Source organism: Diospyros lotus, chromosome 9, assembly GCF_014633365.1.
Source record: "Diospyros lotus cultivar Yz01 chromosome 9, ASM1463336v1, whole genome shotgun sequence".
NCBI classification, from domain to species: Eukaryota; Viridiplantae; Streptophyta; class Magnoliopsida; order Ericales; family Ebenaceae; genus Diospyros; species Diospyros lotus.
The window spans coordinates 34,419,482-34,443,912 of record NC_068346.1 but is presented as its reverse complement, the minus strand read 5'-3'; the positions used below and the strand labels follow the sequence as shown (position 1 = coordinate 34,443,912).

At 38.3% G+C, this 24,431-nt stretch overlaps 2 protein-coding genes and 2 long non-coding RNA genes across 9 annotated transcripts in view; 2 read left to right on the top strand and 2 right to left on the bottom strand.

Moving 5' to 3' along the window:
* The first annotated feature begins 527 nt into the window (after positions 1 to 527).
* On the top strand, positions 528 to 12,217 carry LOC127810559 (uncharacterized). 2 transcript variants are annotated; one of them, XR_008025489.1, is made up of 4 exons: positions 528 to 649; positions 6,350 to 6,449; positions 6,539 to 6,735; positions 12,200 to 12,217. It is a non-coding gene; the product is annotated as an uncharacterized LOC127810559 (long non-coding RNA). The 2 variants fall into 2 exon arrangements; XR_008025488.1 differs by lacking the exon at positions 12,200 to 12,217 and having other exon boundaries at positions 6,539 to 6,909.
* LOC127810558 (transcription factor bHLH149) lies at positions 8,847 to 11,409 on the bottom strand. Its single transcript, XM_052350099.1, has 2 exons — positions 11,168 to 11,409; positions 8,847 to 10,868 (listed from the first exon to the last, which is right to left on the bottom strand). Exon 2 carries the CDS (start codon positions 10,735 to 10,737, stop codon positions 10,099 to 10,101), a length of 639 nt encoding a protein of 212 aa, XP_052206059.1. The 5' UTR covers positions 10,738 to 10,868; positions 11,168 to 11,409; the 3' UTR covers positions 8,847 to 10,098.
* A 19-nt stretch (positions 12,218 to 12,236) lies between the features above and the next one.
* The window catches only part of LOC127810560 (uncharacterized), a 36,690-nt gene continuing 24,495 nt past the window's right edge, over positions 12,237 to 24,431 (top strand). The window contains exons 1-3 of one of the 2 annotated variants that reach the window (XR_008025490.1): positions 12,237 to 12,426; positions 12,648 to 12,729; positions 15,479 to 16,184. This is a non-coding gene — a long non-coding RNA (uncharacterized LOC127810560). Of the gene's footprint in view, positions 12,427 to 12,647; positions 12,730 to 15,478; positions 16,185 to 24,431 lie in introns of those variants that run through there. The other variant, XR_008025491.1, reaches the window with a different exon arrangement.
* The window catches only part of LOC127810557 (protein SUPPRESSOR OF QUENCHING 1, chloroplastic), a 30,001-nt gene continuing 21,987 nt past the window's right edge, over positions 16,418 to 24,431 (bottom strand). For 3 of the 4 annotated variants that reach the window (XM_052350094.1, XM_052350097.1, XM_052350098.1), the window contains 8 exons: positions 20,621 to 20,670; positions 20,408 to 20,529; positions 20,182 to 20,289; positions 19,412 to 19,504; positions 19,067 to 19,103; positions 18,250 to 18,494; positions 18,014 to 18,163; positions 16,652 to 17,038 (listed from right to left, as the gene is read on the bottom strand). In XM_052350094.1, coding sequence (XP_052206054.1) covers positions 16,874 to 17,038; positions 18,014 to 18,163; positions 18,250 to 18,494; positions 19,067 to 19,103; positions 19,412 to 19,504; positions 20,182 to 20,289; positions 20,408 to 20,529; positions 20,621 to 20,670 — 970 coding nt within the window. In that variant the 3' untranslated portion in view covers positions 16,652 to 16,873. Of the gene's footprint in view, positions 16,571 to 16,651; positions 17,039 to 18,013; positions 18,164 to 18,249; positions 18,495 to 19,066; positions 19,104 to 19,411; positions 19,505 to 20,181; positions 20,290 to 20,407; positions 20,530 to 20,620; positions 20,671 to 24,431 lie in introns of those variants that run through there. The other variant, XM_052350095.1, reaches the window with a different exon arrangement.

Here is a 24,431-nt window from a genome sequence, read left to right as displayed (position 1 = left end):
GGTAAAAAGATGAAATTATCTCCGCTCATTTTGTAAATTTTCAAATCACTGTCATGTTCTCTTATTTTTCCTCCTATGGCTGTCGCTGCCGTGCCTTGCTGCTTCGTCTCCATCGCATCGCTGCCATTGCCGCGAGGAAGAAGACGATGACCATGAGAAGGGAGATGAGAGAGCAGGGCACTCACTTGCAAATTTGCAAAGTGAGAAGGGGCAATTTCATATTTTTGCCCCCATTTGATGAGCTCGTCAATCACCTTTTTTTGACTCTGTAGAAGAATCATTTGACGTCCTTATTTATCGTGTTGGATACATATATGTATAATTTTTTTAATAAAATCACATGTCAACACACGAGTATTGTCTCTATAAATGCATTTTTTTAAGTGCCTATAGGTTTGATTAATTTATTGAAAGAGATAAGAATATATATATATATATATTTTATGAAAGGATTAAAAACGACTGTATGAATTTATTTTTGATTAATTTATTAAGAATATATACTTTCTTAGAATGTGTTCGTTGCACTGAAGGCGGGCAATGGCGTCGAAGGTCACATAGAAAATGTCGGATCAGAGATCGGTGACGGCCAGATGTTCCTCGTCTCGGCTCTGTTAAGCAGAAGAAATTCATCGCCCCCTGCAAATACGTAACAGTTTCCATCCTCTTCAATTGGATCTTCTTTGGCTTTCTTTTCTTTTTCTCATTCAATTCGACCTTATGGTGGTGTAGTGTAGTGCAATTTCCGCAGGATTTAGGTTGTCTAATTTTTGAGATAAATGCGCGTGTTAACCATTATGCGGACACTATGAATTGGTTTGCTCTTCATAGTACTCTGGTAGATTAGTTTCTAATTGGACTGTATCTAAAAGGAAATTGGATATTGGCATTCCATGAACCTGTGTCTAGACCTGGATTTGATGAGTCTGTCTGTTAGAATTTTGTTTCGTTTTACTTTTAAATTTTCTATTTGGCTAATGGTCTTCCAAGGCCTGCTGCACAGCTGTTTCGTTGCTCGGTAAATAATGGGCTTCATTATACAGACAGATTTCCAGCTTTTCTGCTATTCTCTTTCATGATAATGTTAACTATGAGCTTTAACTGGCTTGATTTTACAAAAACACTTTGATAAAACATTATAGTAACAGCAACAACAATCACAAGCCTTAATCCCGCTGGGTTGGTTTGATTTAATGAATTATATAGCCCCCCTTGCCATCTCAACCCGTTTTCATATCTTCTATAAGACTGTTATATCCCATGTAATGTCTATGAGTTTTACCTCGAGTTCTCTTTGTTATTCATTTACCTCTTTTGTTACAAATTTATTCCATTGCATCCACTTGTGTTACAGGTTATTTTTCACATGCTCATTAGCCTCATAATTTTGATAAGAAATAGGTTATGTGGCAACTTAGGGCCCAAAACCCTGTATTTTTTTTTTTTCTTTGGCTCCCATGGCTTACTTTTAGCATTTTTTCTTGCATTTCTTCCATTGCATGCCTACATGACATAGATATCATTCTGTTGGATAGGTTGAGTCATGTAATTTTCATTTTGTATATTTCTTTTAAGACAGACGTGGAACTTCTTCTTGATTAGGGGTGGAGCAGGCAATATAGTTTCTGTGTAACAAGCATGAGGTTCAGTCCAAGAGCATAATCCTAGAATCCTTCTTGTGTGTGTTGGTTCCTCCAATCACAGCATCCCTTCTCTTTATGTGATATTGGTAGTTCATAATAATGTCAAGTACATTGGCTAGGAGCACATGGTTTAGTTTTGGACCTTTGGTCTGGAGCTCTAGTTGTAGGCTTGTAGTTCCTTCAATATTACTCACAAAACTTCTGGGGTTATGCATGGTTAGCCATGGTAGAGATTAGTTGTTTCCTTAAGGAAATGAGTTGTGTAATGACTTGTTTATCTATGAATTAATGTAAATTTGTGTGTGAGGTATTAGGTAGAAGAAATTAAAATTAATGTATTTTTGATTGAGGGGGGGGGGGGGTATTAGCAAATATTTGAAAATTTTGGGGTTTAAGTGTAAATTCAGAAACTGGTGGCTATATCATCTTAAATATAAAATATGTGTACTATTAATTGAGGGATGTGGTAGAGTGGATGGCATGCGCATGTAGGAGGCTGAGGATGGTCACGGGATCGAGTCCAGGGGTAGGTGTTGGGAGAGAAAAAAATCAGCATTTTTCCAACTAATAAGGATGCCAAAACGGAAATGTTTTGGGGTGGGGGCCACACAGGGCGCTGCGTGGCCCTGCCGCGCCACGTGGCTTGAGGAGGTTTGAGGGAAATGTGAGAATCTTGGAAAGAAATTGGAAAAATTTTGGTGGCGTGGACAGGCTTAATTTTGTTAAGAAGATGTTTAATTTGTGACGTTGGTGACCTTGGTACGTTGCGAGGGTTAAGGGAAAATATCTAAGGCAAGTTCCTACTCCTTTACTTCCTTTTGCAAGTTCTTCTTCCTCTTTTCCATTTAAGAGGCAAGTTCTTACTTCGCCGTTATTTTTCAAATGCAAGTTATTCTCTTCCTGATTTGCAAGTTCTCTTCTCTTTCCCATTATTGAGTCAAGCTCTTCTAGAGGGTCTATCTCACTCTATTTTCTAAAATGGAATGATGCTTTATTGCTTAGGATCAGAAAATGCGGGGTTTTGTATCACCTTGCAGGAGAAATAATTATGAGTATATGAACGGTGTGGGTATAAAGCTACTGGCTGTCGACCGTTGAGTCGTGGCAATTGATCGTCGGATGTATGAGCACCAGCCATCGACCATTGTGACTAGCCATAGACGAGCCAGGGAAGCTGGTACTATAGGCCACCCGTTTTTAGCATTGTGCATGATGTACTTGAGCATACATGAAAAAGATTTTGAAAATGCATGAATGGTGTTGAAAGGCATGTGGTATATGATGCGTGTGGTGGATAGAGTCTGCGGGATATATCTGCAGAGAGAGCTTTGGCTCAGAGATGGACTTCGGTCCCATGGTTATGTTATAGACTTCGGTCCCATGGTTTAAAAGTTTGCATATGAGCATGAATGCATGTTTCATCTTGTTGTCATTTAAAGTAATATGAAGAGGTGTGGCATGAGTGCCCTAAATGTTATTCATGATTCTCATTGCTTCTCGATACCCATGATTCTCATGCTTACTTTCTTTTAGTTATACTTGCTGGGTCTCGTGGTTCATTCTTATTTTACATAATTCTAGGTAAAGGTAAGGCCAAAGAAGTGGGCAAGTCAAGTGAAATTTGAGCCGTGAGGTAGAAGTATGTACAGAGCTGTCTCAACCGAAAGGTCCTTGAAGGTGTTTTGAGATGTGACGTATTAGGTTACATTTTGTGTATGGCCTAGGTTGTACCTAGAGATGTCAAAAGGGCTGGGCGGCCCATGACCGAGCTGGGCCCGGCCCAAAGAATTTGGGCCCACGGCCCCACCAGACCCATCTAAGGCCCCAGCCCAGCCCATGGCCCACTGGGCCTGGCCCATTGGGACCTTATGGGCCTGGCTGGTTAGGTCCATTGGGCCCGGCCCGTTGGGACCTTATGTTATTCCCAATGCCCCTTGCTCATTTATTTTTTTAACTATATTATTCTTTATTAATTATTGATATTGGATGCTAAAAAGTTTATATTTCGCATTATATATAAATAATAACCATCAATATATTTAAAATTTTCAAATTAATTTTTTATATATTTAAATTATAAATAAACATTCTCCTTTTTATATGTGTATTATTTTTCATATCAATTCACAAGAAAATTTACAAAGCATATAGAATTTTGAATTATAAAATGATGAAATAATATTTAAAACTTAAGATATAAAATTGTTTAAAAAAGAAAAAAGAAAAAAAATTAATTTTTATATATGCATTATTTTGATATTTATATATGTATTATTTTTTAAAAAAAATTATTTAAAAAAAGAAAAAAAGGGCCAAGCTCGGTGGGCTTGGCTTACCAAGGTCTGTGGGCTAGGCCCACTGAGCCCAGCCCGCTAAGCCCTGTGGGCTAAGGCCCATGAGCCCACTAGGCCCACGGGCAGGTCCGGCTCGGCCTGGCCCCCCTACAGGGGGGCCGTGGGTCGGGCCCTACCCACGGCAAAAAGGGTCGGACTGGGCCGGCTCTTTTGACATTTCTAGTTGTACCTTGTTGGGATATGGTGGGTGAGTTGGCCCTAATGTATATATATTTATGAGTGATGATTTATGAATATGACTTCCATTGTTAATAGTAGGGAATATGTATGATTCTTCTATTTGAGTCTTGTGAATGTGCCATCCTTAACGATGCTCCCTCTTGGTTTCCTCGGTTGCGGGGTCTCCGAGGGTGGGATCGCTATAGTTGATATAAGAGTTAGTATGTATAAAAAAAAAAAAATTGAGAAAATTTAGGGGCGTTACAAGTTGACTGTTTAGCCTAAAGCACCATATTAAGCACTTCTGGTCATTCAGGCATGATAATATTAGTGAAATTCTGATAGCAAGAAAGACCTTTTTTTTTTTTCCAGTTGTGGAAGAGGTATTTCTTGTCTAAAAGGGGCGTTTAATGTGTGTAATCAACAATATGTCCTCCAGCTTACCCTTAATTATGACTGCAAAGGCATTTCCTTTGGAGAGGTGTTGATCACTAGTTCAAGTGTCATCTTGGCAGGTGGGGGGAACTTATTCCGTGTATATGTGTGTGTGCACGTGTGTTTCGAGTACTTCGTAAAAAGGAATAAATCGTGCATGGCCCTTGACGGAGGTGAATTGGGTACCAGAAGGTCAAAGTCGAACCACTATGGAAAATGATTGTGGAGTTTGGAATTGGTAACAATAGCTTTGTATTGTATGGTGGAAGAATATAGGGAAGTAGTGGAATAGGTGGTTGGTTGGACTGCTGGTGCCTTAGAGAACTGTATGGGCTGGGAATTTGGTTATGCCTTAGGAGGATGGTGACATTTTGCAAGCCTTTTCATTGATGGTAGGCAATGGTAGTAGATGAGATTTTGGTGATAGTTCATGTAGGTTTAGGTACATATAAGTGTGGGGGCAACAAGTGTTCTTTCTAGCCCCTTTTTATCTTTTTAGGTTTGTTGAAATGCTTATTGCTTGGAAATTCCCATTACTTTAGAATTTTTTTTAAATCATAAATGGACTGCTGAACATAGACATTACTGATTATTTAGTTGGAGGATCTTCTTGACAGTGCCAAGTAGAGCATTAATTACATTAATAGTTGTGCTGAAGCCTGATCAGGTGGAGGAGCTCTTGAAATTTAAAAAGCTCGTATGGTGATTATTTTTTGCCTCTCTATTTGTGCTTTCAGCAAGGAAATTATGTGAATCTGCATGCCTGTGGCCAGTAACAAGGTAACACCTCAGGCAGTTCTCCCCACCCTTTTTTGTTTCTTCTGGCAAAATTGTGTGCCCTCTGCAGTTCTGGAGAAATCTGAAGGTTAGAAGATTAATTCTGTGGTAGACCTATTTGGGATTTTGCATGATTGCAAGTTAGTGAAGGAGTGGAAGTAGTAGTTGTGGAGAACATCCAAAAGTTGATCTTTAATTGTCCACTTACTTTATGGCACTCAGTGCAAGCAGGAGGACAGTTATTTCCCATGAATGGAAATGCAGGATTTCATGCCGTTTCCCACCTGGTAGTCACAGTGAAATGTATGAGTAAGAGGGGTAGAAGATCATAACTATTATATTGGTAAGAATAGTATATTTTTCTTCAATTATTAGTGGTTAGAGAGGTTACACTTGATGTTGCTTTTGTTTTGATTAGAACAAGTTTTGCCAGCTTCAGTTGCAGCTCTGATGGTCTTTTGGGGTTAATAGTGTCATAAAACAAGAGTTTTATTCATGTAGAAACCCCTTCTAAGTTATTTTCATATCCAACTAAAAACCTCATACTTGTATTGCATATCCTAGTCCTAGCATTAAGTGTCCCAACACTGGACCATTTAACATGTCTAAAAATATAGGTTTTGGAGAATTTTTGTACTTATTGTTTAGGGTTGCAGCCCTTCTTGGACATTCTTTCTTCATTACAATTATTGAAAAGATAGTCAAATTTCTTAACAGCAATATTGGGTGCATATTACTTATGGTATACATCCTGAATTACATTCAAATGGTTTGCACGGCAATCCTTAACATTTCAATTTTATAATATTGAAAAAATTGTAATCGTGATTTCTAACCTAAATACATATTTATATCGAGCATTCTTTTTACATAAAGGCTCTACTCTGTGTATCTTTGCTAAACGGCCCTCTGCCTTTGTGTTACCTTCCTCATTTTCTAATTACCGGTGATTTGATTTTGATTTCCTTTGCATGGGTCTAGAACTCAAATCTAGACCACAATTAGTGGCACTTGGACATAAATCTATTTGAGGAATGCAGCTTAGGCCACAAAGCTCTCTTCTTTCCATCGACACCGAACTGTGAGAATCTTTTTGGTGTTCTCGAACATGTCTTGATCTGTCTCATTTGTAAAGACTTAAAGTTGGACATACGTTTTCTCACTATGCAGAGATGCCGAATCGCTGATACTGAAATATGCACACAAGAATAGGGTGGGACTTTGGAGTCCTTGAGCTGAGCCTGTGCAATCATAAGGCTCTCCACAAGATTGCTGTTGTGTCGAGGAACATTTTCACATGTATTCCTCTTGAAGAGCTTGGGACCGGTATCTGTAGAAAGCTCTTGTTCTCTTCCCAACTCTGTCAGGTAAGCTTTTAGCGGAATAGGCTGAAGCATCAGATGCATAAAGTCTTTGTTTTATTATGCAAACAACTGGTTTGGTGATCTAATGCTGGTGCCATCTTTCTGTATCTCCTGCTTATTTTAAGCATAAGCCGAACAGAGTGCTTGTGCAACTAAATGACAAGTTTGGTGCCCATAATTTCTTGTTTCTACTCTATAAGCAATTTTGGGCCTTGGGAAAGTTACTTTTTGGGCCCTGCGATTGGTAGGCTTTAGCCCAATTTTAATTGCTATCCATGGTTGAATCAATGCTATAACTCAAAATGAGAAAAATAGAGGCATTTTTTTTCTTTTAAAAGTTCTCATGATTTTTGATTCTGAAAATGATGTAAACGAACAAAAGGTATAAACATTGTAGGTAAATGGGTCTGTAAATTGATGTCAAGACTCAAGACTCCAGCTTCCCTACATTTCCTTTTTCCTTTCTTCACTGTCAGTTTTAGTTTGTTCTTTTATATTCACTCTCACTCACACTCCCACTTATGTACTTGGGTGTCCGAAACCAACATTATTGGCCCCACGGAAAATAAAACATAGGGTGGGAAAGAGAAGTGAATAATGCTCAAGAAAAAGAGAGGTCATTCTCTCAGCCACCAAACAGCCCTCGTGTGACAGCGGGGACTGTTGGGCCACCCCCACCAAACAAAATCCAAGCACAGATCTTTCAAACAACTTCTCTTTTCCTTTCAAGACCTCTCTCACAGCCAAAGCCAAATCACTCATTTTTGAAATGGCACTAACTGCCAAAACCCACTATATAATATTATTTATTAGTACAGTTGGGCCATTGGCAAGGGTTGCCTTGCAACAGGTGCATTTGGATGAGACATATCTTGCAACTGTTCACAAATGGACATTGTGGTCTCTCTAGACACCCTTGTTATCAGTTTTTCTATTTCAGTCTTAGTATTATTACATGATATATCACGTGAAAAGTGTTAGTTAAAGTAATTTTTGGGTTCATAAGCTAAATAACATATTAAATATCATCACGAGAAACTATTAAAGTTAAATTAGATAATGTAAATTCTCTTCTTCAGGCTAGGCATCCGGAGTTTTGGGTTGATTTTTGTATCACTTGTAACATCTTGGGCTCTCGTCCAGGAATGCTAGTTGAAGGTGATTGTTGAGTTTATGAGATTAAATAATATATCAAAACCTTTTCTTATGCAGTATTGATGTGGGGTTAAGTCATGACATTTATTCCTAGTTTCCTTCTAGATGGCTTTCTTCCAGCGTGATAAACACCCTAACAAAGACTTTTTCTAGAATTAGCAAGAACATCACCTAAGAATGAAATACCACAAAAAAACATTTACACAAGTATAGCACAGTCGAAGGGATAGCTTAGAATTGATTAGAAAAGGGGGCTGAGCATAGAAAGGACATGAATATTGATTGAATGTCTCTTTGATAGGCTATTAGCTCTCTTTCTCCTTTCAAGCCAGGAGGAAAAGGGAAGGAAAGAGGGGCAGATGACTTTCTTTCATTTCCCCTTTAGCCCTTTTTGTTAGAGGAATAGTAAACAAAGGTCACATCCCTCAAAGCTCCAATTTGGTGCTTTGCAGTGGGCATTAAATTAATTTTACCCTTGACAGGAAAATCAACCCCAGTATCTCTTGTGGAGGTTGCCAGTTTTGACACAAGGACATGGTTGAGTAAATTTGGTAACTCATTCAAAAAGGATGGCTTTCTCAAAGGAAGTCACATGGGTGCATGTGAGCCTTTAATGTGCAAACACATGCAAGAATCAATGTCTAGCACACACATCATGTGTTTTGTTGGACTGAGAAGCCAACAAAAACAAAAAAGTGTGGTCCTCCCCTTCATCACCCATCATACCCATATTAGGTCCCAAAAAACACTTGTGACAGGGATGCCACTTGGCATGGGCATCTTAATCTGGGAGTTGACAGCGTGACAGTCGCAGCGGCACACGTGTTAATCCTTAATTAGGCGGAAACACTATTTGAAGATAACTGGTTTGACCTTTTCCCAGGAAAAATGAAAACAGAAACAAAAACAAAAACAAAAACAAAAACAAAAACCCAACAGACATTTGTGAACCCTAGAAATGTTAAAGAGAGAGCTTGTGCATAAAATAATTTTCTCGTTCTAAGACCGCAGAGACTTGTAGTCACATGAAGTGCACTCATTGGAACAATTTTTACATGCAATTGAAAAGGCAGAGTGTGTGTGTGGGTGAGTGTCATAATTAACAAGGCAATGTTTTGGATTATTTTCACATCTCACATGTGCAGTTACTTGGCTGGACGTCTAGTGTCTGCTGCCAAATGGACCAATTTGGTGGATTTCTGCCAACTCTAATATTCCCCACCACTCTTTCTACTTCATGTGTTTAGGAAAATATCCACAGCTTGCCTTTCCCCCTCTTTGACTCTCTCTACCTCCTCTGATATATTGTGTATGAACTGCTTAAATTGATGATCAACGATGAATCATATGACCAACAACAAGGCTTTAAGCTTCATATATATATGAACTCCTCATAGAAGAGAGCTGTCCTAGTCGCTCTTACCTGGTCTTCTTGTACAATTTTCTTGACCTTTCAAATAACTTCCACTGATTGTTTTAAAGTATATATAGACATTTTTCATGAATACTTGTCATATCTTTCCAGGAATTAGGAAGAAAATTCATATCCATGGAAGAAACTGAATCAGGAATCCAGCCAGGAACCCCAAGGCCTAGGCTGTAGCACAGGCATGAAACAATTTGGTCCAACAGGGTCCACCTTGCTCTTTGATCTCCATATCTTACCCAGCTTAAGCAAGATCTGTCGTACTTCGAGAGTGAATACACCCAAGTACAGGTAGATAGTAAAGGCGCCTGTTTGTTAGGCCAGAAAACCCATGCCTCTTTTCTGAGCTATATTGGTGGGAAAGTTTCCTGGCGATGGAAAATTTTCTCAGCACAAGGAAAATAGTTAATTGACATGTCCCTCACTTGCAGCAGAAGCAGGAGCAGCGGCAGAAGCAGAAGATATTAAAGAAAGAGCAGCCACTCGCTGCATATCAGCCATTGAATTGGCAACAAAACCCAGGCAAATGCATGTGTGGTGCGGCTGCCTAATAAATATAGAACTACTTTGAATTTTAGTCGGCTCTCAGCCATTAAAGAATTGAAGAATGAATAGAATCCCAAAAAGCCAAAGAAGTTGAGGATTGAAAGAGAAGACGGCATGTACACAAATAGAACACATTGAATTTAAAAGCTCAAAGAGAGAGGAAAGGGGGGGGGGGGGGGGGGGGGGGTTGGTTTGGAAGTTTAAAAAAAAAAAGGATTAATAATAATAATAATAATATGCTAAGGCTGGGACAGGTTGGAGCCGAGCAGATTTGGGGGACCAGAGAATGATTCGGCGCCGGTGAGAAGGCCGGCGAGGGCATCCATGGCCCGGACTTGCATCTCTAGAGCGGCGATGTAGTCACTCGCTTCTTCTAGAAGGTTCGGAAACGGAAGTTTCCGGCAGCCGGGGACCAGCCGGCCGAGGACACGGACTTTTCGCTGCAGAGGCGGTAACGTCCTCTTCAGTACCGGCAGCTTCTTCGACCGGATGTCGCCGGTTACCTTCAGCTTCTTGTGCTTCTTATGCTTGTTACTGTTGTTGAGTCTCGTTCTGAGTCGATTCGTGAGAATCGCTCGGCTCCAGCGGCTTCTCCCCTTGGCCGAGACGGCCAGGATGCGGTTGGCGGTATCTCGGACGGTGCGGCAGTTGGCGGCGGGGGCCGGAGGGGATGAATTACGGCGAGCTTGAGCTTCACGGAGGGCTTCGATCAGCTTCACAGAGTAGGACAGCTGCTCCGCCTCGGACCTCCATCTGATCTTCTCGGTCTTGACCTGTTGGACTTGGTTTTCGCCCCCGATCTTCCTTCGCTTTTTGCGCTTCGATTCTCGCGACCGGTTCCAGTCAACTTCGGGATTCGAGTTCGAAGACGACGCCATCAACGGACTGATCCGATTCAGAAAGAGAGAAGGATAATTCAACGTCGATATTCCCCGCAGGTATATACTAATATGTTTTCTCCTGTCCTCCCTGTTTGCGAATCCCCTCTTAAGAATGTCTCTCTGTTCACCTGCAAACGAAGACATGGCCGTTCAGATTCCAAAGAAAACAATAATGCAAATATTTCCGAGAGAATCCAAAGACACGAATCCATTACACGAAGCACAAACGCTCCATCAATCCACAAAACCTCACATCCCTATTCAAATCCATTAACAATCCTACGCCTCATGTAGTTTAGAAATCTAAGTCTTTGTTGCTGTTCTAAAACAATATCACAATATGAAAAGCAAAAGAACACAAACTTCAAATGATTCAAGAAAACAAATACAAATTAAGCTGCACAAAAACAAAAACAAAAGCGCAGACCTTCGATCCGAAATCTTGAAACTGGTTTCCCGGAGATTGAACGGAGGGTATGTATGTATATACACAACAGATACAAGAAAAGAAAAGAACTTTTCTTGGGACGGGGACGGAGACGGAGACGGAGAAGGAGATGGAGATGGAGATGGAGACTTTTATAATTTACAGAGAAATAGGAGAGATGCAAACGCGTCCTCTATTTATTGCCGTTAGCTCGCTCTCTCTCTCTCTCTCTCTCTTCTGGGTTTCGTGCGTGGAGGCTCTCTATCTGTTGATATTGAATTTATTTATACATATTTTAATATAATTAATGTTGTGCTTTTTTTTTTTTAAATAATATCTGGTTAATTACTATTATGTATGGATGAATGAAGGAGTGAATGAATGAATGAATGGCTGGATGACGAATTTGCCCTTAGAAAAGTTGAAATTTAGTGTCATGTCAGGGGGGGGGGGTGGGGGTTTCTTTCTCACTGCTATCCAATTTCGGGCACATGGGCATGGGCTGAAGCTTTTGCCTTTGTACCCAGCAGCCACCATAACAACATCATTAGTGAATGTGGGCTTTTGTTTTTTTCTCTGTTTTGTTTTTCTTATTATTATTTTCAATTATTTGCTCATACTGCTCTCTTATCCTTCTTCCTCACTCAATTTTCAACAAGTTTTTCCTTTTTATCTCTTTGATTACGTCAATTTATTTAAAATTTACTATATTTGATAGATTTGACGAGCTCTACGTTAATTATTGATTGTTTAATATATTTTTTATTTATTTAAATTTAAAAATAAATTATAAATAAAAATTTACATGTGAAATTGCGTCTTTGAAAAAATATTATGTTGTCGGTATCGGACAACATAACATTTGCTTAATAAGCGAACGGGTGTGGCTCCACTCCTATTAGTTTGCGTCGGACAAACTTAACACGGACAACCGAACATAATTTTGTGTCTTTTAACTATCAAATTTTAAAATGTTATCGATTTATGAAGACTCTCATATATATATTTTTTTTTTTTTTTTTTTGTTCCCAGCTGCTTGGTTTGGCTGATGCTTTCGCAACCTGCAATTCCAAACGGGGTCTTGACTCCTCCAGGTTCGATTGTGGTGTGGAAGCAGGGGAAAACGTGGAGGAAATAAGACGATAGGGATGGGGACTTAACTGACATCATGTTCCCTTGTTTTGGTTGTAGGTGTCCTTTCATCCCTATTCACGTCCAAGATTTAAGGGATTCGATGCTCTTGTTCATTGCATCATGTGGTGAGTCCTGTTGGCTGTAAATTCACGCACCCAGCCAGCACCCTCCTCCTCCCAATCCTTTTCCTTTTTCTTCATTCCCTTTCATCTACCTCTGTTTCACTTTTACTTTTACTATTTTATACAAAAAAAAAAAAACCATTTTAATATTCTGTCGATCCACGTAATGGAATTAAGATATTATTATAGATTGACTGATTCTAATAAGAAGGTCAATTTTGCAGTCTCAACGGCAGCCTCTAGCGCGCCGCCGGCATTTTGATGGAGGAGGCATGCCGGCACAATCATCTTGTCTTGGATTGAAAGGTACTCTCTCTCTCTCTCTCTCCTGTTGTATGTAGATATTACATGGAAAACTAAGTAATTAGGTCAACTAAACCCTCATTTGATGGCTGGTAATGATTTGTTTAGGGGAACAAGTGGATTGGCTTGGTGGGTGTTAAATGTTTGTGTCGCACGTCACTTGCCCATTACACAAAATTCCTTTTTAGCATGCATCACAGCCTAGTTAGGATCATTTAAAATGTGCCCTAATAGTAAATTCCTCAATCCTTAGTTCAAGTTAGTATTTTCTTCTTCCTCCTTTTTTTTTTTTTGGTTTTTCCTTTAAAATCGGATCTAAAAAGAGGATGAATTTATGACAATAACGGTATAATTATTCCTCTGAAATTAAAATTCAATTATGAAAAACTTCCTTCCTAAGATAAAATTAAAATCTCACATTATAAAAATAATTTTGTATAATATCCTTGTAAAATAAAGGGTCTCTCCCAAATTGAATGACGTGGAAATGGGTTATTGGATAAATGGAGTAGAGTTGGCATCCACCAATTGGTATGACTGTGGGGACAGTCCCAACTTGTTTTTATTCTGATCAATGATTAGTACGTAATGCTAATGCACACAAACAAACGAGAGAGAGAGAGAGACATACATACATACATATATATATATATATATAATATGTTATGTGGTGGTTTCCATGGCACTTTTCTATCAATTGCTGGCCTTTGTTTTGTCTTCTTGCGAGGGATTTCGGACCCAGCTTCTGTGGAGAAGCTCTATGACACGTTCCATTTGTCAATGCACACCACCTCTCCCTCTCCATGTTCTCCATTCCGTCCTCTCTCTCTCTCTCTCTCTCAAACACATGACCTTTAAAACGACCACACACTACCATTAGGTGATAATTTAAGTAAGGAGAGTTCATCTTTAGTCTCTCGGAAGTGGTGTTGTTTTTTCGTTCTTAGGAGCCTAACTATTCTCTCATCATAAAATAATTATTCAAAATAAAACGGGTAATGACTTTGTCTATTAAAATTTGAGAGACATATTGACTAAATATGCTATTTCTACACTGTCAATTCAGATTTGTCTTTCTTGTTTAAGTAAAAAAACAAAACGATTACATTCACAATGAAGCCATTGTAAGAGTGAAGTTTGGTATGGGTTAGGCAGAATAGCAGACTGAACTTCCCTCCATAGCCTGAACCCATCTCAAATATAATTTACATGACAATTATTTACTTCAAGTTGCCACAAACAGCAGGTGAGGCACTGTCTGGAACATTTGAAAATATCAACTCTAAGAGAGGTTGATTGATTTTCTTGTTAGAGAAAGGGAACAAGAAAAACAATTAAAAATCAGACTGAGAACCAGCTAGCTAGCTAGCTAGCCATTAGGCAGTGTGGCATGCCGGAGAGCTACATGTGTCCCCTTCTTTCGGACAAACCATTGTGTCACAGCGACACAGCTTGTCCAACACTAAACTTAAATTCTGAAATCACACCCAGGCCATGCTTGCACTGCACACTACACCACCTCCCAATGGCCAATAGAATGAATTCTGGTTGGGAAATGTATTGACAATAGAAGTGGGTTTTTATCTCTGTCTGCATTTTTATAGATTATCTTGGTCAGAAATTGGGATATTTTTCTAAATTATCTTTGATCAGCAATTGAGATTTACGGGCCAAATATAAAAATCATAGCTAAAAACTTCAACCCACCCGACCACTGCAGTCTTGTGTTGTTGTGGCCTTCCCTTATTTAAGGTTATCTTCTTATTTAGGAAAATGAGAATTATTTTCTTGTAACCCATAATCTCTTTTTCTTTTTGCATAAAAAAATTCTTACTAAAAGATACCATGATCGTATTCTTATAATTATAAATATATATATTTTTATTTTACAAATGTAATATAAAGTATTAGTTAATTATGTTATTTTTTATGACATTATTGATGGGGAATACCCTCTTGTGTACTCGAACCACTCTACAGAGAAGACTATATCGATCGGGATCTTGTTTTGGATTCTTAAGCAATTTAATTAGATATGGAAAACGGGGAAATAATTGATTAATTGACCAGATTCAAAAGAAGGATAAGAGAGATTAGGTTGTTAATCTCAAGACCCGTGACTAAACCACCGGAGAATGAGCCAAAACTAATTATGATCATTTGTTGGGTCTTGAATTAGGTGATAGACATGTTAATCCAAATCAACAAGATCCTCTCGTTATTAATTTATCTTTATAAATGCTTGAATTTGATGGATCAGCAAACCATCAGTCAGCTCGTCACATTTGTCACGGACGGCTGATTCCTTCCTCGGTAGTTATAGTCATTTGGTTCTGCATTTGAAGTTTTCTTAGGCTATTCCCACTCACTCCTTTGCCAATCTAACAATTTTTTTTTTTTTTTTAGTTCTCCTTTGTGGGTTTGGTTACATGTAGTTTTGGTTTTGGGCCAATGTTGGTCAACAAGAGAGATTAGGGGGGGGGGGGGGGGGGGGGGGGGGGGGGGAAACAAGAAATAAATAAATAAGTTGCATCTTTTGGACTTAAACACGTACAATCTGTTCCAAAATTACAGGAATCTCCTTTCATTTCTAAAGCCGAGCATGAAACAAATTTGTATTAATAACAATCTTAAACCTTCATCTCACTAAACAACGTATGAAATGAAACCATCCCTTGAATAATACTTGGAAGTATGAATATGGCCTCATTTAATGTATATTCATAACTCTCTCTCTCTCATGCCACTTCAGGTTATCACCTCACAGGTGTCAATTATCTACCACCGGAAATCCATTGATATTTCTTCACCCTGATCCCACCATTAATAATTTGAAGGTACAAATTAATGCAAAGGATTCAAGTCACTAGAAGAAGAAGGAAGACTAGAGCAAGTCTAGTTTCATTCATTAATTAATTCACCTTTGCTTGATGTCAACCAGCTGGCCAAGGTAATGGAATTTTTTTTCAATTCCTCTGGCAGGACACCCTCCCCCTCGAAATCCAATCGCTGAAGCAAGCGTAAAAGAAAGAAACCCGCCAGCAGCGGATGCTTATCCATAACCATAACTAGGTCATGACTATAAAAACCCACCCACTTGCATGGTTTGGTAGTCTGTTGGGGATAAGAGATAAACATGGGGGATTTGGTAGAACTAAGTGCTCTTTACGCTGTCATCATAGTCTTATTATAATGTGTCTTTATCTTAAAGTTGTGCTTAGTAATATATATGCTTCCTTCCCTCTCACAATTCACAAAAATAATGTGGGATTCGTTTTTTTTTTGTTTTTTTTAATAAAAGATTGTTCCCATCTAATCACACATCCCTTTTTGCCTGGTTTACAGGGGGCCAACCTGGTCCTCCCTCCCACATTTCTTATTAATTACTCCAACTAATTAAACATTATGTTACATAAAATTAGCATTTTTTTTTTTTAGCAATGATTTTGATGTTTGCATCTTCCATCATCCATCGTTCCACCAATAAAAGAAAAGATAAGTGCACACGAGTGGGTACCTAATTAATTAGCTGGCAATCCATCCCTTGCTTGCTTATCTTTTAAAGACCCAACGATTATTATGATCCTCCGTTCAAATTGTAATTTCCAGACCAATATACTCTCTTGGTGTAGAATCCAGAGTTCATTTATTCAACCAAGTCCTCTAGTCTGTTCCAAATGATTTCCTGATAACATGAAATCAGGCACTTAAATGAAAAATCTTGCTCCACGGATTCATCAGATATGAAAGTCTATCGCTTGAAGCAACAACTTTCATGAAGATTTCTTTCTTTCTTCTCCTGGCATTTTTCAAAGTTTGTTCATTTGAAGCCTACCAAATTGTTCTGCCAAAAATGTCAAATACTAATTTCCTGTCAATTAAGTATCATGCCAGAAATATTTAACATAAAGGAAAGTGATTACTCTATATGATAACTGTTGTTAAAATCATAAAATCATTTCTTTAAACACAAAGAAGATCTGGCCTTTTGGATCCCACTTGGAATAAGGCCACAAAGAAGGAAAGACAAGAATGTTTGCTTCATTGCTGTAATTACAGTAATTCCATCTACCTATTATATAAATGTTTCTGATACAAATGAAAAATCAACTGTCGAGGAGATTTACCTCAATATATATCTTCATAGTCAGCGAGCAACTGGTAACAGTGAGCTGCCCGCTGATGTTTTGGGCTTCACAAGATATGCCAGTGTCACTTCTGCTGGAGAAGAGTCCGGGGTTACCTCTCGGAAAGGTACTTCAAAGGCAAGAGATTGGTACAAGCAGACTTCATCCTCCTTACAATAGTAAACCTGGAAACAAAAAAAAAAAGAGCATCAATTCCAAATATTTTTATGTTCCCATGGACAACTTCTGAGCCTCTTTCCGTCATTTCCAAAGCAGCTTGTATGACGTGTTAATAGTTTTCCTACTATGATCTATGAATCACACAAGTTTCCTTCCTTTTCCAAAATTAGAGATCTTACATGAGATGCAAATACCAACAGGTAAATATTTCTTCTCGTCTTCTTCTATTTTGTTTGTAGTCAATGATTTTTTTTTTTTTTTTACTAGTATCATAACATTTTTTCTATGTAACTAGAACCAGCACTTTAATTCATATAGTACTATTAATGATTACAGGTAATTACAGTAAATTTTATGCACATTGATTTGTTTTTCTCCTTTCTACAACTAAGTGTGCTTGCAAGCAAGAAGGGATATGACAAAATGTGAAATCAACCAGGGACGGATTTAAATGTGAGCTGCCCTGGGCTTCCCACAACAAAAATTAAATTTTTAAGATAAAAGTCCAGCCCAAATCCAGTTCAACCCACCCTCAGCCCAGCCCACCCCACCTTAAATTGCTGGATCCGCCCCTTAAATCAACACAACTGTTTTGACTTGTCTTGAGCTTAGGCCACACAGAAGTAAATGGTGGCCCAAGTCATCTATAACTCTGACCTTTAGAACTCTTGCTGTTACCATGTCTCTTTCGTTTGACTTTAACTGGGACAAACAAGGCCATCAATAGATGAAAGCATTAGAACACCAGCATAAGCCCCGGGGATTTCCATGAATGAATGCACACGGTTCTTTCTGTTTAGGTCATCATAACAGGCCTATGATGCTCCACTCGTGGTATAATCAGTGAGTAGAAGGCATGGCAGGAGGTTATAAGGTAATAACCAACCAATATGATTTGTTGGTGTCGTACACAACAAATCTAGGGCATTGTCAGAGATCAAGTTATATACTTAAAAACTGATTTATGCTAATGGTCATACCTTGCAGTTAATTCGCCCTGTGATAGCTGAATCAGACATTCTTCTAAAATGAAGAGATGCAGATCCTTCTGGGCTGAGATATCCTTCCCGAGGGTCAATAACAACTTGATTCTCTTGCTCAATTTCTACACTGAACTTGCTACGTGCTTCCTGCATTTTCAATTTGATGACATGTATAATATATCAAGGATGAAAGACTCATACCACACACGTGCGTGCAGAGAGAGAGAGAGGACCTTTGAGAAATGGTACCCTTCAGGCACTGATACTTTAAGGAATAAGTTGCCCTCACTAGATGAACCACCATCAATTGTAACAATCTCCGTGTCTGCTGCTCGCCTTCTAAGGCGCTTTAAAGACTTGGATTTTCGTGTAGGAGGAGTAACTCCTTTCAGCTCCAAAGTAAGAAGTTTAGCTTCTTCCTTGTCAAGATCTAGATATCTAATTAGACTATTGTTTGTATCAGCTATGAACAGTCTTCCTGCAAAATATCAGGGAACTGTTAAGATGCTAGAACTTTAGAACTGCATTGCAAAATTTTCCAAATGTTAATTGAATTAATTTCAACACAAAAAAGTGTCAGAAGGTAGGTTCCTCATTAGTAGGTGAAGACAATCTCGAATTGATTAATTGGTTTCATATTCATACTGAATTTTTCATAGACTTCTCCAACAGTCTGCATTTGAGAAGGGAATTCGTGTCCCTTGGACCAACCGGATTATGGATACCATAGCACAATCTCATAACGTCTATAATCTCAGTAGAGCCAAAACCTATAGTTGTGGATTTGAGAAAGGAACTAGTGTCCTTCGGACCTACCTGTAGTGTTTAGAGCTAGCTACAGTTTTTGCAGTGACACTAAATGCATCTATTTCATTCTTTGCAAGAATGTCTTACAAGATAAACTAAAATCCACAAGTTTGTGACTTTGTTTGCAGTGCTAGGAGACACAACAGAAACTTAAAATGTCTACAATTTAATATGAATTAGCGAAATGTACCCTATGACAGAACTAAGAATTTTCTTATAAAATTAGATAGAAAAGATCATCACCATTTTGTGCCTCAATGATTCCTGCTGGCTCCGAAAGCTGTCAAAAGAAATAACAAAATTTTCAAATTGGAAAATCATGCTTAAAGCCAAAGACAGGAAAACTGAAAATCTTTTTTGAGAAAATGGGGACGTAATATATCAATCCCTGTCATTATTCTTTTAGAGGACTAATCTGAATAGCATATCAGAAGCGTGCACACACACACTGCTGCAGCTTCACCATATCTACTAGGAGTGCATCAAATAACATGTTAATGTCATTAAAACAGCGGCCATTTACGTTTAATCAAGTATTATGCATAGCAATAGAGATAAGAAAAGTGCAATCAAGTATTTTTTTTTCACCTGAGCTTCCAAGGCCTTCCCATCCTTGAAACCAGCTTTGCCAGTACCGGCTAAAGTGTACACTCTCTTAGTAGCTGGATCTAATTTCTTGATCTGAAATTGGAAACACAACCCTGAGCTGCCATTCCAATATCACTATTACATATTACTAGAATCCACAGAGAATTCACCTATAGAGCAAAAATATAATATCTCCCAAAAGAAAATTTTATTTATTTTAAACAGAAAGTAGTCTCCCAAGTGAATGCCCATAACTTAAGCCCAAAGAAGCCCCTTTAAATGATATTTGCGAAATATCTATGGTTAAATGTCTCACTACTTGAGCAAGTGGGAAACATCATATATATTGAAACATTAATTTGAGAACTTAGATGAATGGAAAATGTAACTTAGTTGAGCAGTAGTAGTATTAATCAACTTGAAGTCAACCAATACCGAAGGAAGAAAATAAAACAGGACAGTGAATACTCAATTGAGAAAACCCTAATTTGAAACAGAAATTGTGTAGGAAAGCTCTTAGATGTACAGATACTATGATAAGTTTTAATGATGAAAGCTAAATCTGTCCATCTAGAAAGATTTTTAATCCATTTTTTTATACATTTTCCTAATTTTTAATCGGTTAAAAAGTATTTTGTATGAAAGCATATTTGTATTGAAGCAAGCTGACATAATATTTTTCAGCAGAGGTGTCTTCAGAGGTACATGATACATGTTACGGCAGCAAGCATCTTTACAGTTTCTTTAGTCAAATAATCACTAATCAGCACCTTGTGATTGTAAGAGTCTGCTATATAAATTTGACCATCCTTCCCACTAAGCACGCCCAGTGGATGTTGAAGAAGTACTTCAGACCCTGTTCCATCATGATCTCCAAACTGCCAAAGTTAACCAGAGCATGAACTGAAGAAAATACATAATGCCTGTATAATCTGTAGTACATTAGTCTAAGAAGAAACTGGATTTCTTAAATAAAAAAATAAAAAAAGGGCATACCCTAAACAAATTATCTGAGAACACAGGATCCCCGCCAGCTAGTAATCTTGATCCTCCTGTTTTCAGATTAACTGCTCGTATGGAGCTACTTTCACTATCAGCAATATATGCCTCCTTCAAATCTGGAAAACATGTTTGGATATCATCCATCGTAATACTTGAGAAGAAATTATGTAACAGTAGCTAAAAGATGTGCAGAGTGCCTCGTATTACCAGGTGCTAAGGAAATTCCAGAAGGTTGCGCAAATGACGTGCTTGTAGCGCTATATTGACAGAAAAGAAACAAGAAAAAAATAAAATAAGCAATTGTCAAAACTATGGATGTTTTGTTCAAATACATCTGTGATGGGATATAACAAAGAATAATTTGACACACAGTAAATTGTTAAATGTGAAATGCACGATACTGTACAGATAACTTTGGATTTTATGCGTAAATTAGATGACTTGTAAATCAACTATAAGTTTCTGACTGGCTTTGTAGTCGAAGGAGACCAATTTATTTCAAGCATGCATGCATGCATGTATTACCCAAACATGAACGTAAGAGGCATGCAGAGCGAGAAATGGGCAATGACAGATATGTGATGTGTTAGGGAGGGGTAATATAAGCACGAGGGTCATAAAGCCTGGAACCAACTGAATAATCGACAGAGTAGTTTGGAAGAATCAGTCTGTCGCGGCTGGGGCTTTTGTACAAGTATTATGGAGTTAAAACACTCAATGATAATTGATGGCTGGGATATATGAGGATTTTATTTTTTGGTCAGGTGTCAGAAAGAAATTGAATGAAGTTAAAGTTGCCCAAGAGATATTTGTGTAAATGCTCAGGGGCATCGGTGAGAAAAGAGAATAAGATAAAAGCTCTAAGTGCATTATTTGAAATTACTTACGGGCTTAAGTGAACAAGTGCAGTAAAACAAGAAGAATTTTGTTAACAGAACTTACTGAAAAGAAAAAGTGAAGTAAAACAATAGACCCACTGGAAATAAGTGAAAGACAGTGGGGGTCTAGGTGTTAAATTGCAGAAAACACATAAAATGTGCAGTGTGTAGAATTTCACCCTTTGAACGTGCAAGGATTGTGGGTTTTTCATTTGGACAGATTTCAAGCTTCACTTTTTCTCTTGAAGGTCTCGGTTTAGAGAGAGAAAGGAGAAAGAGTAAACTTTGCTGAAATCCTCATTACATTTGTTGATTTCTCACATTTTGTACTTTCCTTGCTTGGGTGAGTGAAAGAACGAAGGGTTTCTGGTGTTCTTGCTTTGAATCATCAAATCAATTAATTTCAGTGTGTTTTGCATCCACCTAACAGATTTGCTACTTTATTGTAATAGTAGTGGCAGATTTTTAGATTTTTCTGTTCGTCATACGTGATTACATCACATGCATGGCAAGGTCTCTTTATGTACACACACATCTTGAGAGGAATAAAGAAATATATGCACAGATACAACATTAATTGGATGCTGAGTGAGATACATCAGCTTTGTTGCTAATGGGTAATAAATTCAATAGATGAGCTTCAGTAATAGTGGAAATATAGTTTTAGGGTAAAAAAAATAGTGATTGTTTCAAAGCATCCTTTTCATTCCATTGCTAGAACGAGTATGGTTAGAATATCCACGATAACTTGTTCCTAATGAAACTATAGAGGGTCAATTTGAAACATATGTCGAGCTGAGGGTTCGAATGTAATTCAAAAGGACAAAAAACTAGGTCACTGAAATTCGATGTTACTATTATAGTCCCGGGCCTGTGATTGAGTTATAGGGCAATCTACTTGAACTTCAAGGAAAGCATTAATCAAAAGATTGTGTTTGTGTTTTCCTACCCTTATAACTTTTTTTTTTTTTTTTTTAATTTATAGATAACTACAAACAAGAGCTCATTTGAGAGAACTCTTCAATTTCTGAGTTTAAAGAACTCAATCTTTAAGGAATTTCTGCTTAATACTTTTATCAACTTCCCCTCCTATCTAAATACAACTGAATAAAAAAACTAAAACTAAATAACCAACCATCTAAACTACCTCCATGTTCATAGTTGGACATGGTGATTTCATAAGAAATTGAAACTGATATAAAAAACTGAAACTAAAAAAGAAGCTGCCATAAAAAACTGAAAACTAAACTGCCATAACTTCACTTTTTCCCTCGACCAAGCGCTTGTCCTCAAATGCAAAGGTGGGATAATGGGTAGCAATAGTAGCAAAGGTGGGATAATGGGTAGCAATAGTAGCAACATCCTCCCGCCGGAGATAAACCGACCCCATGAAGAAGAGACTTCTTGTCGCCCCCCTCTAACACGAAAATCCAATACAGCTTGGGGAGTTGGATGTAGTTCACATTTGTGAATCGTAGGTAAACTAGGCTCCACGTGATCTTGGCAGGATTTTAGAATCAGGGCACAACTCTAATTTGTAGGCAACAGTACTCTAGGTTACTGTTCACGTTTGTACTTTTCAGGTAACAGCCTATAAATAGGCTAGATGAGTTAGAGAATTTATACAGTTGAATGATAATTGATTTTCAGATTTCTCTCTCAAGTCTGATTTCTCTCGTTGCTCTATAATTTTCTCTCTTAGTTCTGTTCTGTCTGCATTCTCCCTCAACAATTTCCTATTAAAACCCTAGCTAAACCCTAGATCCTGACAGGTACCATTCAATTTAACAATTGTGTTTTGCAAACCAAAAGTATCTTATATTAAAGTCGCAGTTGATAGGCGCCAATGTCTCCAGCCAATGCACAATCAAAATTGGGCCAAAACGACTAAGATTCAACAAGAATAAATCTAATTGAAAGGATTTTCGAATTGCAATTGTATTGCTCTACACAACCCTGGACTACGCACTCGTTCTCCATTAGCCACTATTACTCTTAATTCCTCTCGATTTTCCACATGCAACCCAAATTGACCACCAACTCGCATCCATTAAACTACGAGTACATCCAGAATCAATCAGTTGTCTTAGATGCTTGCCCCGGATGCTTCCCTGCACCTGCATTGTTTATAGAGATTGATCCTCAGTCATGGCATGGATGGAAATTGATGGGTCTTGAAATTTTTCCGGAACCGCTTATACTGCTTCGTTCGGTGGCTTTTCATCAATCCCTCCCAACCAGAAGAGCTTTTTACATTGGTGACCAGGAGTGTACAACTCATCTCAATTATAATAAAGGCCCTTTGCCTATTGTTCCTCCATCTCCGGCCTTGTTAACCGTTTAACAAATTGTGCTTATGAAGAACTACTTCCAGCCTATCGCCTTGGAGTACGAAAATCAGGTTGATGCCTCTCCCCGCATGTTCATATAGTCGAGTGAGACTCATTACACTGGTTAAATCATTATGGGTAGCGCAATTCAATCGCAACGACAATGTAATCCTGAAGCCCACTAAAAAAAATCTGCACTTCTTGCTCTTGGTTCGGTGAACTTGCACGTGTCGATAATTGTTCAAATTTTCGTTGGTACTCTTGCACCGTTCTCTCTTGTCGAAGCTTGGAAAGTTCCCCTAACTTATGATTCGAATAGGCCCAGAAGGTAGATTGCACTGCTGCTTAAAATGCTCCCAAGATAACTCCTGTTTGTCACATTCAAATTTGAGGAACCAAAGTTGTGCATCTCCTTCCAAGTGGAAAGAAATGTTCTTCTCTTCTTCCAGCGTTCTTTGATGGCGAAAGAAATGTCCATGGCACCATCAAAACGTGGGAAATCAAGTTTGGAGTATTTGGGAACGTAAGTACCATTGTCCTTATTGGTTTTTCCAATTCCTCCCTCTTTCTGCCTGCGACGGCCTCTGCTCATACTGCTGCCTTCATCTTCATCATGAATCTCCAACCAGCAGCAGTAAATCCCTTAGAGAGCTCTTCTAACTGGGCTACTAACACTAGTGTCGCTGCATTTGCTGTGCGATCTCGTTCTCATTCCCTTCTCTCTCGTGTCCGATCCTCCTGGTACATCTTCAAAAAAGCCTCAAACTACTGCTGAAAGGTATAAAAGTCACCCATAACTTCCTGCTCTGA

Excerpts from the sequence above, each read along its gene's own strand:
- LOC127810558 (XM_052350099.1), bottom strand. The coding sequence starts at position 10,737 with ATGGCGTCGTCTTCGAACTCGAATCCCGAAGTTGACTGGAACCGGTCG.